A 13,925-nucleotide genomic window follows, 5' to 3' on the forward strand; every position below is an offset into this window, starting at 1 on the left:
GCGAAAACCAAACACTGCATTCCACAGTAAGAACATCATACCAAAGGTCAAGCATGGTGGTGGTGGTGTGATGGTTTGGGGATGCTTTGCTGCCTCAGGACCTGGACGACTTGCCTTAATAGAAGGAACCATGAATTCTGCTCTGTATCAGAGAATTCTACAGGAGAATGTCAGACCATCCGTCTGTGAGCTGAAGCTGAAGCGCAGCTGGGTCATGCAGCAAGACAATGATCCAAAACACACAATCAAGTCTACATGAAAATAGCTAAAAAGCAACAAATTGGATGTTTTGGAATGGCCTAGTCAAAGTCCAGACCTAACCCCAATTGAGATGTTGTGGCAGGACTTGAAATGAGCAGTTCATGCGTGAAAACCCACACGTCACTGAGTTAAAGCAGTTCTGCATGGAAGAGTGGGCCAAAATTCCTCCATAGTGACGTGAGAGACTGATCAACAACTACAGGAAGCATTTGGTTGGAGTCATTGCAGCTAAAGGTGGCACAACCAGTTATTGAGTGTAAGGGGGCAATTACTTTTTAACACAGGGGAATTGGGTGTTGCATAACTTTGTTTATGAAATAAATGAAATAAATATGTAATTGTTGTGTTATTTGTTCACTTATGTTCCCTTTATCTAATATTAGGTTTTGGTTGAAGATCTGATAACATTCAGTATCACAAATATGCAAAAGTAGAGAAAATTAGAAAGGGGGCAAATACTTTTTCATAGCATATATATATATATATATATATATATATACAGTGGGGAGAACAAGTATTTGATACACTGCCGATTTTGCAGGTTTTTCTACTTACAAAGCATGTAGAGGTCTGTAATTTTTATCATAGGTACACTTCAACTGTGAGAGACGGAATCTAAAACAAAAATCCAGAAAATCACATTGTATGATTTTTAAGTTATTAATTTGCATTTTATTGCATGACATAAGTATTTGATACATCAGAAAAGCAGAACTTAATATTTGGTACAGAAACCTTTGTTTGCAATTACAGAGATCATACGTTTCCTGTAGGTCTTGACCAGGTTTGTACACACTGCAGCAGGGATTTTGGCCCACTCCTCCATACAGACCTTCTACAGATCCCTCAGATTTCGGGGCTGTCACTGGGCAATACGGACTTTCAGCTCCCTCCAAAGATTTTCTATTGGGTTCAGGTCTGGAGACTGGCTAGGCCACTTCAGGACCTTGAGATGCTTCTTACGGAGCCACTCCTTAGTTGCCCTGGCTGTGTGTTTTGGGTCGTTGTCATGCTGGAAGACCCAGCCACGACCCATCTTCAATGCTCTTACTGAGGGAAGGAGGTTGTTGGCCAAGATCTCGCGAAACATGGCCCCATCCATCCTCCCCTCAATACGGTGCAGTCGTCCTGTCCCCTTTGCAGAAAAGCATCCCCAAAGAATGATGTTTCCACCTCTATGCTTCACGGTTGGGATGGTGTTCTTGGGGTTGTACTCATCCTTCTTCTTCCTCCAAACACGGCGAGTGGAGTTTAGACCAAAAAGCTATATTTTTGTCTCATCAGACCACATGACCTTCTCCCATTCCTCCTCTGGATCATCCAGATGGTCATTGGCAAACTTCAGACGGGCCTGGACATGCGCTGGCTTCAGCAGGGGGACCTTGCGTGCGCTGCAGGATTTTAATCCATGACGGTGTAGTGTGTTACTAATGGTTTTCTTTGAGACTGTGGTCCCAGCTCTCTTCAGGTCATTGACCAGGTCCTGCTGTGTAGTTCTGTGCTGATCCCTCACCTTCCTCATGATCATTGATGCCCCACGAGGTGAGATCTTGCATGGAGCCCCAGACCGAGGGTGATTGACCGTCATCTTGAACTTCTTCCATTTTCTAATAATTGCGCCAACAGTTGTTGCCTTCTCACCAAGCTGCTTGCCTATTGTCCTGTAGCCCATCCCAGCCTTGTGCAGGTCTACAATTGTATCCCTGATGTCCTTACACAGCTCTCTGGTCTTGGCCATTGTGGAGAGGTTGGAGTCTGTTTGATTGAGTGTGTGGACAGGTGTCTTTTATACAGGAAACGAGTTCAAACAGGTGCAGTTAATACAGGTAATGAGTGGAGAACAGGAGGGCTTCTTAAAGAAAAACTAACAGGTCTGTGAGAGCCGGAATTCTTACTGGTTGGTAGGTGATCAAATACTTATGTCATGCAATAAAATACAAATGAATTACTTAAAAATCATACTATGTGATTTTCTGGATTTTTGTTTGAGATTCCGTCTCTCACAGTTGAAGTGTACCTATGATAAAAATTACAGACCTCTACATGCTTTTTAAGTAGGAAAATCTGCAAAATCGGCAGTGTATCAAATACTTGTTCTCCCCACTGTATATATATATGTCTGTATTCAATGTAAGACAACTAGAAGTGGTGACCCACCATTAATATGGCTAATATATATATATATATATACACAACCATCCAACATCCTACACAGAGTGTACCATGTATTTGGAACCTTTTCTCAAAATGGCCGCCGCTGGCTCTCACCTGCAGCTCTCGCACTTTATGAGGAAGCCATCCTGAGTCAGGCTGCAGTGGCACCAGCCGGCCACGGCCCCTTCTTCCTCCGACGAGCTGTCGCTGTCAGCAGAGTTCTCCTCCTGGCGGCCGTTGTCGTGGTAGCGGGAGTTAGGGCCGCGTGCCATGCCGTTGAGCTCCATGCGGGGGATGATGGTTTGGGAGAGCGGGGAGGCGGGTGGGGTGGGGGGAGGGGGCGCGCCATAGTTGTGATCCTGACAACACACAACGGAAGACTGTTGCATCTTCAAACAATGGGTGTTCAGGCACAAAAAAAAGGAAGAAGGGGGAAACGGAAAATGGAAGACGAATGAAAATGAGGGCAAACAAAATGGTACGTGACACAATACAGCATGTTAGCTAAAAACGCAAGAGGGTGCTGCGAACGTGTTAATCAGCATTAGAGATTCATAGTATTACAGCCTTGCGCTGACTTTATTTTGTTATGTTTTTCTAGATACTTGAGACTTAGCATGTCGTGCGGGACTCTCCTTCCTCTCTGATCTAAGACTATGCATGCAACAGTACTGGCCTTACGCGCTCAGACCGACACATTCATTTAGTATACTGCGAAAAGTCCACAAGGGATATCTTACAAAAGGTACTTGATTGGAATGTTGATATCTTTATATATAAGAGAGACTGGCCTATAAAATTGGCCAAGTGATGAAGGAAGAAAAGAGCTGTGTACTTACAGTATATGGTAGTCCCCGATACCCATGACTCTGTGCACTCACACAGCTGTGGTTAGGGTAGTTTTTCTCATTCACGGCAGGGCTTGCTTCCACTGACTCAGGGCTGAGAAAGGGAGAGAGAACGAAAGCGTAAGCAGGAGAAACATGGAGAGTAAAAGAGTAATGGTACAGACACACTGAGAAATCTGACTGCTGATAGGTACTTAGCACAGTAGGAGGCTGTTCCTTCTCTTGCTTGAACAAAGACGTCCCTGCTGTGTACCGACAAACCTCAGTTTCTACTTGTAGAATCGCAATGCTCATCAGTTGCCGAGAAGTTGACTTTGAGCCAATCAGAGAGCACAAACCTCCACGAGGGGGAGCCGACAGCAGTGATAAGTGAAAAAGAGGGCACTTTTCCTGGTGTAATCCACCCCCTATTTATTAGAATTGTTCTAACTAAAACAATAACACTTCATAATACATCTTTTTTTTCTATAGCAAGTCTTTACATCTTTTACATTTAGCTAGGGATTTTTTTTTTGTTAGGTTCAGTTTGATAATGTGCAACTGCTCATTATTTAGCTAGCTAGCTAACTTTAGCTCGCTAACTGAGCTAGGCAGTCACACACACTTCATATTAAACAAATTAAATGGTAAGTGAAGCACAATGCACAGAACACTAAATGCTTTACCAAGCTAGCCATCTAGCAAGATGAAGAAATCATTTAATTCACTCTCCATTATCCCATACTGCCAGTGCCAGTAAACTTGCTATCATCGCCATTTAGCACAACACAGCTAGCTAGCTACTCCACCAACTCTCGACAGATAACAGGCAGCTGCTTCAATAAAAAACGAATCCATTGTGATTTAATTATAATGTTGCTAACTACACTAGTTATCTATACTGAATGAAAATATAAAACGCAACATGTAAAGTGTTGGTCCCATGTTTCATGAGCTGAAATAAAACCAGAAATGCTCCATACACACAAAAAGGTTATTTCTCGCCAATTTTGTGCACAAATTTGTTCACATCCCTGTTAGTGAGTATTTCTCATTTGCCAAGATAATCCAACCACCTGAAAGGTGTGGCATATCAAGAAGCTGATTAAACAGCATGATCATTACACAGGTGCACCGCGTGCTTGGGACAATATAAGGTCACTCTAAAATGTGCAGTTTTGTCACACAACACAATGCCACAGATGTCTCAAGTTTTGAGGGAGCGTGCAATTGGCATGCTGACTGCAGGAATGGCCACCAGAACTGTTGCCCGAGAATTGAATGTTCATTTCTCTACCATAAGCCGCCTCCAACGTCGTTTTAGAGAATTTGGCAGTAGGTCCAATCGGCCTCACAACCGCAGACCACATGTAACCATGCCAGCCCAGGACCTCTACATCCGGCTTCTTTACCTGCGGGATCGTCTGAGACCAGCAACCCAGACAGCTGATGAAACTGAGTATTTCTGTCTGTAATAAAGCCCTTTTGTGGGGGAAAAAGTAATTCTGATTGGCTGGGCCTGGCTCCCCAGTGGGTGGGCCTATGCCCTCCCAGGCCCACCCATGGCTACGCCCCTGCCCAGTCATGTGAAATCCATAGATTAGGGCCTAATGAGATTACTTCAATTGACTGATTTCCTTATATGAACTGTAACTCAGCCAAGAAATACAAGGACGAAGTCTCACTTCTGCAGACTTTCATTTCAAGTAAATTAGTAACATAAGAGCAGCTTGCTAGTTAGCTTACATTAGCTCCAGGATGCACAAGCCAAACAAGCTACTGCCACCTTGTGGCCTGGAGTATTTAAATGAAGCAAATCGGAGGCAACACTGTTCTGTGTGAACAACAAAAAGGTAACTGCCAACACTCTGGGCACTCGGTGTGTCTGACCCTTAAAAGGGAGAGTAAAACAAAGTTAAGTAAAATATAGAGTAAGTTGGAGAAATGTACAGGAGTTAAAGATAGAACGAGAGCCAGATATAGGGAAAGTTAGGAGATTAAGAATGAAATATCGTATCTAGAAAGAGTCAACTTAACTACAGTGAAAGCCATTTTTCAACTACTAAGCAGCTAAGCTTGGTCATATTCATAACACACCAAACAGACTGAAAACAGAAAAAAACAATATAAGACAACCTAAACTTGTCCAATAAGCCATGCTCATTCTCGCTTATCGTCGCAAAACGTTTTGGTACAGTGTGTCCTGATGAATACTACCCTGTTGGGGAGGTTCCAGCATGAATCTGCTTTACTTGTAACCAACTCAAAGGTGAAATCTCCTAGGCCTGTTCTGTACGCTAGATGGCGCCACAGCCCAAAACATCCTCACGAGCCAAGGGAAGTCTTGGTGAACGATGACCATTCAGGATATGGAATGTCAGCGGCCATGATACCTAGCGTATTATACAACTCCCCCGTTGCCCTTTAGCAGAGGTTTCGGTGGGAGGGGAGAAGAGAACAACCTTGTCTTTTTACCCAACAACTAACAGTCCTGGTGCACGTAGCCCTGCCGAACGATCTCAAAATGTCAAAAGGCTCCATGTCAAAACAAGAAAATATTACATCCAGGCTGGGGATTTTTCTAAATGTCGCCCATGTTAGCTTTTCTGTTTCTCATTGTTTTCATGTGAGGTGAAATCCCCCCACCCTGCATGCCTTCCCCTGAGTCAGGTTGAGTTTCTTAGAAGGGAGATGCATGGGGGAGGGGAAAGAGCCTGATCCAGCTACATTCCATAGAAGCTCAGTCATCTGGCTCACCTACAGTGTAGTAGGAGCACTGGGTTCAGATTGTTTTCCCTGTGCAGTCTGGAGCCATTTCCTCATACAGCGCTCAGCAGAGCAGTTGGCTCCTGTTCCAATTCTTGTCTGATTTAGCCTCAGCCACGCTAAAGCCACCCTTGGGGTCATCACTGATCAGTTACAGGCTCTGTCCCAAATGGTACCCTATTCCCTATATATTTGGATCAAAGTTAGTGCACTATGTATGGAATAGGGTGTCATTTGGGACACAGCCATTAGGTGATGGGGTGGTTGCGTGCAAGGCCTGACAGACAGGGGGAGGAGGGTTCAGATCCTAATGGTCTCTCACGCTACCTTCTGCCCCATAGAGAGAAAGGCGTCCGGTAGTCTAGGCTTGGGCGGTATACCGGGGTATTTGGAAATAACCACGGGATGGGTTTTCAATACCGTTGAAACTATTTTTTGACGTTTTTAAATAAATGTCAATATGTGTAGCTACTTAAGTAAATACCTGCTGTCAACTTAGGAGATAAAGAAGATCTCATTCTTAATTTCACCAGAAATATAATTTTTCATTATGAAGCTTACCGGTACTCCCTAGTCCCGTGGTGTTTGTTTACAAGCACACAACGACGAGAGACCGGAGCTTTGTGAGTCACTCACTGTTGAGCAGCAAACGCCAGGTGATCTAGTTACAGTATGGAATTCACAACTAAATGTTTGTCAGCTAGATATCTTTTCACTATTAAGTTAACAGTCTAAAATGTGCTCAATGCTCAGCAGTTGTGCATTAGGATGGCTAATTTATTAACTAGTTAGCTATCTAGCTAAGTGATTATCTTCCTAAATCAAGCTTCGCTTGGTAACAGCAGAGAATCCCCTCCTTTATCAAGAGCCTTGCTGTCTAATATTTGTTTTGTGCGTGCAGCAAACTGAGTAGCATTTTTTAGTTACTTGTACAACTTTATGAGCTGGGATGTTTGTCCTGAAAATAATTTAGCTCAGACACTGTATAAAATGTTCGCAATGCACTCGTTAGCATTTAGTTAGCATTCTCTATGGGATTTTACATGTAATTGTTAGCATTGCGAAACTTTGGATTACAAAGGCTCAGTGGGGTTTGAAAATAGCGCCCCGTGTTCAGTACCGGTATTACCGAATATCCCTGTATGGCACAAGGTCGGAATGAAAGTATGAACATCTGGATACCGCCCAAGCCTAATTCTGCCTCTGGTGGGACCCAGCTTCCTGGTCTAGGTTGGAGGGCCTTTACTGTGACCTACACTTCCCACCGTTTCCAGCTCTCCTGGTCACTTCCTGATTCTAAATTTTTTACATTTACATTTGTCATTTAACAGACGCTCTTATCCAGAGCGACTTACAGGAGCAATTAGGGTTAAGTGCCTTGCTCAAGGGCACATCGACAGATTTTTCACCTAGTCGGCTCGGGGATTAGAACCAGCGACCTTTCGGTTACTGGCACAACGCTCTTAACCACTAAGCTACCTGCCGCCCCTCACAGTGGAAAAAGCAAAACCCCAAAAAAGCGTGTCTAGCTAGTTTAGAAATGTTTAGAACTGCTGCACATGGTTAGTTGGGTTGTGTGAAGAGAGGAGATACCCCCAAACACCCTAGCATCCCTGTCCTCAACCCCCCCCCCCCCCCCTCCCCTCTGTGGTACTCACTCTGATCCAGCAGCCATATCTGAGTAGGACGTTTCTGGTGTGGTGACTCCCAGCGCGATTACTATGCTCATGACGTCCAGCACAGCGGCGCACAGGGAGGGGGGGGGAACGGTGGGAGGGAGGAGGAGGGGGGCGGGGAGGGGGAGGGGTGGGATGGGATGGGACAGGGGGAAGGAGTAGGAGAGAGGGGGGGGATCACGGGGTCTGAACTGCAGTGACAGACCACTCTAGGGGTGGGGCGCCGCAGAGCCGCAGCCGACGGCTCACGGACATGGGGAGACCTGGGGAGAGAGCGAGAGGACAGGTTAGGAGTGAGACACAAATACACACCTAAACACGCACGCACCAAACACGCACACAAGGAATCAAGTGAAGAGTCCGCAAAGACACTTCTGACCCCATGAACTTGAGGGAGTAGGGTATAGCCTAAAATACAGGTACAACCATAGAAATATAATCTATACTCTATAGATTATATTTCTATGGGTAGAACACCATTATACGGACAAGCATAAAGCTTGGTCTCCCGCGGCTGTTGACACACGATTGGACTATTTCATTTGGATTCTCAATGAACTATCGTGAGTCATACCATTTTAGAGGTCATTCGAAATGCTGGGCCTTGTAAATCGATACAAGCCTAAAAGAAGTGCTACAGAAGTTTTGTCGTCACATACACTGGATAGGTGCAGTGAAATTTACAGGGTGAGCCATAGAATACGGCGCCCCTGGAGCAAATGAGGTTTAGGTGCCTTGCTCAAGGGCACGTCGACAGATCTTTCACCTTGTCAGCTCAGGTATTCGAACAAGCGACCTTTCGGTTACTGGCCCAGCAGCAATACTCTGTCTTACATAACAAAGCCAAATGCAAAACAGGTGGCAAACTACTGCAGCCCCATGTTCGGTAAGTGTGTGTGAACAATGATCTTGATTGAGTTTCAATACCATGGCAAGTTATATAATAGGCCTAATGGTAATAGGGCGATTCCACACCACCTTGGACAGGGAATATTTTTGGTATCTCAGATTGTTCTGTCAATTTTCACATAGAAACTTCATTGGGAGGAAGGATGTTTGATATCAATATGTTGTGTCAAATGGACAATGCACCAATCCTCTCCAACCTGGCATGGTATAATTTCATACATAATCATTTCTTTATTTATAGACTAATCAACGCTGATCAGGGCCAGTTCTGGCCAATATGCCGCCCAAGGAGAGACAAAAATGTTTTGCCACCCTCCTATCCCCGCAAAGTAGAATAGTAGCCTAGGCTATATACAGTTTTGGTCCACAATGCACTTTTACGAATGCCCATGTGGTAGCCTACCGTTTGTAATTGGTTAGATACATTTATGTGAATGCATGTATTAATTACAGTCATTTACCGTTCTCGGGGTGGAAACGTTGTTTGCAGAGTTCACAACCTGCTACACTTGTGAGAAACGAGTTTGTGTTCATTTCATACTGTCATTTATGTGCTCCATGTGAACATCTGTCTGGTTTCTCTGTCCTGTTAATGTTGACAGACCGTGCGCCTGAGCATGCATAGAAGTACCTGGCCTGCTTCTCGCAAATGTCAAATGTAGGAAAGTGCCCATTTGGGGATGTCTGATTGTCTTAACTCACCACCACTAATACGCTGGGCTTCTCAGTCATTTTCTCTTCACCTAACAAAGTAAATCAACTAAGTATTTTTTACATCCATTCAAATTATAATACTTCCTCACAGTATTTGAAAAATCTTTCCAACACTCCCCCTCGATAATCAGCGTTGCTGATAAATAGGCTTTGGGCATATTGCGTGTATTTGTTTCTATTTTAATGATAGTCATTTTCATCTTCATACTATAGCACAGCTGTCCCCTTCATACTATAGCACAGCTGTCCCCTTCATACTATTGCACAGCTGTCCCCTTCATACTATAGCACAGCTGTCCCCTTCATACTATAGCACAGCTGTCCCCTTCATACTATAGCACAGCTGTCCCCTTCATACTATAGCACAGCTGTCCCCTTCATACTATAGCACAGCTGTCCCCTTCATACTATTGCACAGCTGTCCCCTTCATACTATAGCACAGCTGTCCCCTTCATACTATAGCACAGCTGTCCCCTTCATACTATAGCACAGCTGTCCCCTTCATACTATAGCACAGCTGTCCCCTTCATACTATAGCACAGCTGTCCCCTTCATACTATAGCACAGCTGTCCCCTTCATACTTTCCTTGTCAATTCATTATTTATAGCCTACTTTCGGAAAGCCTACCGTAGGCCTAGGTTTTTTAATACGTTTTAAGGAAAGGATAAATATTTGCTTGTATCTGATGTATGCTGGTGGCTTTGATTGACGGGTGCTTTTACGGGGGTGTGCGTGTGTGAGTTCGCTGATTCTCTCTATAGGCATATACAGTGGGGGAAAAAAGTATTTAGTCAGCCACCAATTGTGCATGTTCTCCCACTTAAAAAGATGAGAGGCCTGTAATTTTCATCATAGGTACACGTCAACTATGACAGACAAAATGAGAAAAAAATTATCCTGAAAATCACATTGTAGGATTTTTAATGAATTTATTTGCAAATTATGGTGGAAAATAAGTATTTGGTCAATAACAAAAGTTTCTCAATACTTTGTTATATACCCTTTGTTGGCAATGACACAGGTCAAACGTTTTCTGTAAGTCTTCACAAGGTTTTCACACACTGTTGCTGGTATTTTGGCCCATTCCTCCATGCAGATCTCCTCTAGAGCAGTGATGTTTTGGGGCTGTCGCTGGGCAACACGGACTTTCAACTCCCTCCAAAGATTTTCTATGGGGTTGAGATCTGGAGACTGGCTAGGCCACTCCAGGACCTTGAAATGCTTCTTACGAAGCCACTCCTTCGTTGCCCGGGCGGTGTGTTTGGGATCATTGTCATGCTGAAAGACCCAGCCACGTTTCATCTTCAATGCCCTTGCTGATGGAAGGAGGTTTTCACTCAAAATCTCACGATACATGGCCCCATTCATTCTTTCCTTTACACGGATCAGTCGTCCTGGTCCCTTTGCAGAAAAACAGCCCCAAAGCATGATGTTTCCATCCCCATGCTTCACAGTAGGTATGGTGTTCTTTGGATGCAACTCAGCATTCTTTGTCCTCCAAACACGACGAGTTGAGTTTTTACCAAAAAGTTCTATTTTGGTTTCATCTGACCATATGACATTCTCCCAATCCTCTTCTGGATCATCCAAATGCACTCTAGCAAACTTCAGACGGGCCTGGACATGTACTGGCTTAAGCAGGGGGACACGTCTCGCACTGCAGGATTTGAGTTCCTGGCGGCGTAGTGTGTTACTGATGGTAGGCTTTGTTACTTTGGTCCCAGCTCTCTGCAGGTCATTCACTAGGTCCCCCCGTGTGGTTCTGGGATTTTTGCTCACCGTTCTTGTGATCATTTTGACCCCACGGGGTGAGATCTTGCGTGGAGCCCCAGATCGAGGGAGATTATCAGTGGTCTTGTATGTCTTCCATTTCCTAATAATTGCTCCCACAGTTGATTTCTTCAAACCAAGCTGCTTACCTATTGCAGATTCAGTCTTCCCAGCCTGGTGCAGGTCTACAATTTTGTTTCTGGTTTCCTTTGACAGCTCTTTGGTCTTGGCCATAGTGGAGTTTGGAGTGTGACTGTTTGAGGTTGTGGACAGGTGTCTTTTATACTGATAACAAGTTCAAACAGGTGCCATTAATACAGGTAACGAGTGGAGGACAGAGGAGCCTCTTAAAGAAGAAGTTACAGGTCTGTGAGAGCCAGAAATCTTGCTTGTTTGTAGGTGACCAAATACTTATTTTCCACCATAATTTGCAAATAAATTCATTAAAAATCCTACAATGTGATTTTCTGGATTTGATTTCCTCAATTTGTCTGTCATAGTTGACGTGTACCTATGATGAAAATTACAGGCCTCTCTCATCTTTTTAAGTGGGAGAACTTGCACAATTGGTGGCTGACTAAATACTTTTTTCCCCCACTGTATGTCCATTCAGAACGTTTCCTAAAGTAGCCTGTCTGGACTCAATCTCTTTAAATCATGACAGGAGCGTTTGATTCTTATTCATCTCATTACGGCATCCTCTCTTTGAAGAACATATGCCACTGCCATCGAATGACCGCAGCAGCAGGGTGTGTGACGTAATGCGAATATTTCTGGAAAAGTGGGAGAAAACCCACCGGACTTCGTTTGAATGGTTTTGAGCTTCGAAATAGGATCTGAATTAAAAACAATTATATGCAGAACAGCCAATAGAAAAGGACAAGGTAGGTATATCTTTATTTTGACTCTGTTAATATTGTCAATACGAAAATGCAACAGATCCTCTCCAACCTGGCATTTCTTAATTTGTTAATTAATATTTATAAGTAATAACCTGAATGATAATAATGAAATGCCATGATAATAAGTGTAATGGCTTAATTCAAATAGGTTTTTATTAAGAAGCATATCCATGAAAACAAGTGTACAAACAGAATTGTGACCTCCCCTTCTTTGACCTCCACCCTGCCTGGTTATGTCGGTGACCTTGTACATTGGCTTGGCCAATTGCCATAAGCTCAAATTCCAAGACTGTCACATCCCTAGCACCATCAACACAGTGAATGGGAAAATGGATTCAAAGGAAACTCCCTCTGCTGGAGATTTGCTGAATGTGCAATATTAAATGAGGGCTATGAATGTTTAATGACCTATAATATCAATTTCTATGTATAAAATGGGTCATATTTTAGAAAGTACAAGAGAGCCCACCCTTTAAATTTGATGTACTTGTAGAGTATATTGTTTTAAAGGTAGGAAGCATGAGCTTTTACTCACCAATGTAACAACTAGGGCTGCCCCGACAAAACAAATATTTGTCGACCAAGAGTCTGTTCTTTCGACCAATCGAAATTTTAAAACGTGTATTTTTCCATATATAGACACATCCTATATGTTTTAATCAATTATACTATATGCACAGAGCTTGTCTGATGCTTTAAGCAAACTGTTTGATGAAATAATTAAGACACAAATGACTAGAGGGAGGCTGGGCCTGGCTCCGACTTGCTGAGCTATGTAAAAAAAAAAAAAAAAAACAGCGAGTGACTGTGACTAGCACCCGCTGTCTCTCTCTCTCCTCCCTGCTGCAGCGACCACCACAGAACATCAACAGTGTGTATCACGCTGTCCGTGTTGCTGAAGCTGCCACATAATTAAGACATTTCTGACTGAAAAGTTGTTACCAAAATCCCTCATTTGTTCAGGAAAAACATTTCCTATTCCCTTGCTCTCTATACGTGACACGTGTACAGTGCATTTGGAAAGTATTCAGATTTTTTTCCTCATTTTGTTACATTACAGCCTTATTCTAAAATGTATTACATTGTTTTCCCCCCCCTCATCAATCTACACACACTACACCATAATGACAAAGCAAAAGTTTCTATATTTTTTTGCCAAATTTATAATAACAAAAACTGAAATATTATATTTACATAAGTATTCAGACACTTTACTCAGTACATTGTTGAAGCACCTTCGGCAGCGATTACAGCCTCGAGTCTTCTTGGGTATGACGCTACAAGCTTGGCACACCTGTATTTGGGGAGTTTCTCCCATTTTTCTCTGCAGATCTTCTCAAGCGCTGTCAGGTTGGATGGGAAGCGTCTCTCCAGAGATGTTCGATCGGGTTCAAGTCAGAGCTCTGTCTGGGCCACTCAAGGACATTCAGAGACTTGTCCCGAAGCCACTCCTGCGTTGTCTTGGCTGTGTGCTTAGGGTTGTTGTCCTGTTGGAAGGTGAACCTTCACCCCAGTCTAAGGTCCTGAGTAGGTTTTCATCAAGTACTCTGCTCCGTTCATCTTTCCCTTGATCCTGAAAAACATCCCCACAGCATGATGCTGCCACCACCATGCTTCACCGTAGGGATGGTGCCAGGTTTCCTCCAGACTTGACGCTTGGCATTCAGGACATTGAGTTCAATCTTGGTTTCATCAGACCACAGAATCTTGTTTCTCATGGTCTGAGAGTCTTTAGGTGCCTTTTGGCAAACTCCAAACGGGCTGTCATGTGCCTTTTACTAAGGAGTGGCTTCCGTCTGGCCACTCTATGATAAAGGCCTGATTGGTGGAGTGCTGCAGAGATTGTTGTCCTTCTAGAAGGTTCTCCCATCTCCACAGAGGAACTCTGGAGCTCTGTCAGAGTGACCATCGGGTTCTTGGTCACCAACCTGATCAAGGCCCTTC

The 13,925-nt window shown here is 43.7% G+C and overlaps 1 protein-coding gene across 3 annotated transcripts in view; it reads right to left on the minus strand.

The window, feature by feature from the left end:
• Nucleotides 1-13,925, minus strand: part of LOC311138413 (histone-lysine N-methyltransferase SETD5-like) — a 53,189-nt gene that overhangs the window by 20,843 nt on the left and 18,421 nt on the right. For 2 of the 3 annotated variants that reach the window (XM_084173087.1, XM_084173086.1), the window contains exons 2-4: nt 7,667-7,947; nt 3,255-3,357; nt 2,530-2,804 (exon numbers count right to left, since the gene is read on the minus strand). In XM_084173087.1, coding sequence (XP_084029213.1) covers nt 2,530-2,804; nt 3,255-3,357; nt 7,667-7,737 — 449 coding nt within the window. In that variant the 5' untranslated portion in view covers nt 7,738-7,947. Of the gene's footprint in view, nt 1-2,529; nt 2,805-3,254; nt 3,358-7,666; nt 7,948-13,925 lie in introns of those variants that run through there. The other variant, XM_084173088.1, reaches the window with a different exon arrangement.

The sequence above is a fragment of the Coregonus lavaretus genome, assembly GCF_964263955.1.
Source record: "Coregonus lavaretus genome assembly, chromosome: 12".
NCBI classification, from domain to species: domain Eukaryota; kingdom Metazoa; phylum Chordata; class Actinopteri; order Salmoniformes; family Salmonidae; genus Coregonus; species Coregonus lavaretus.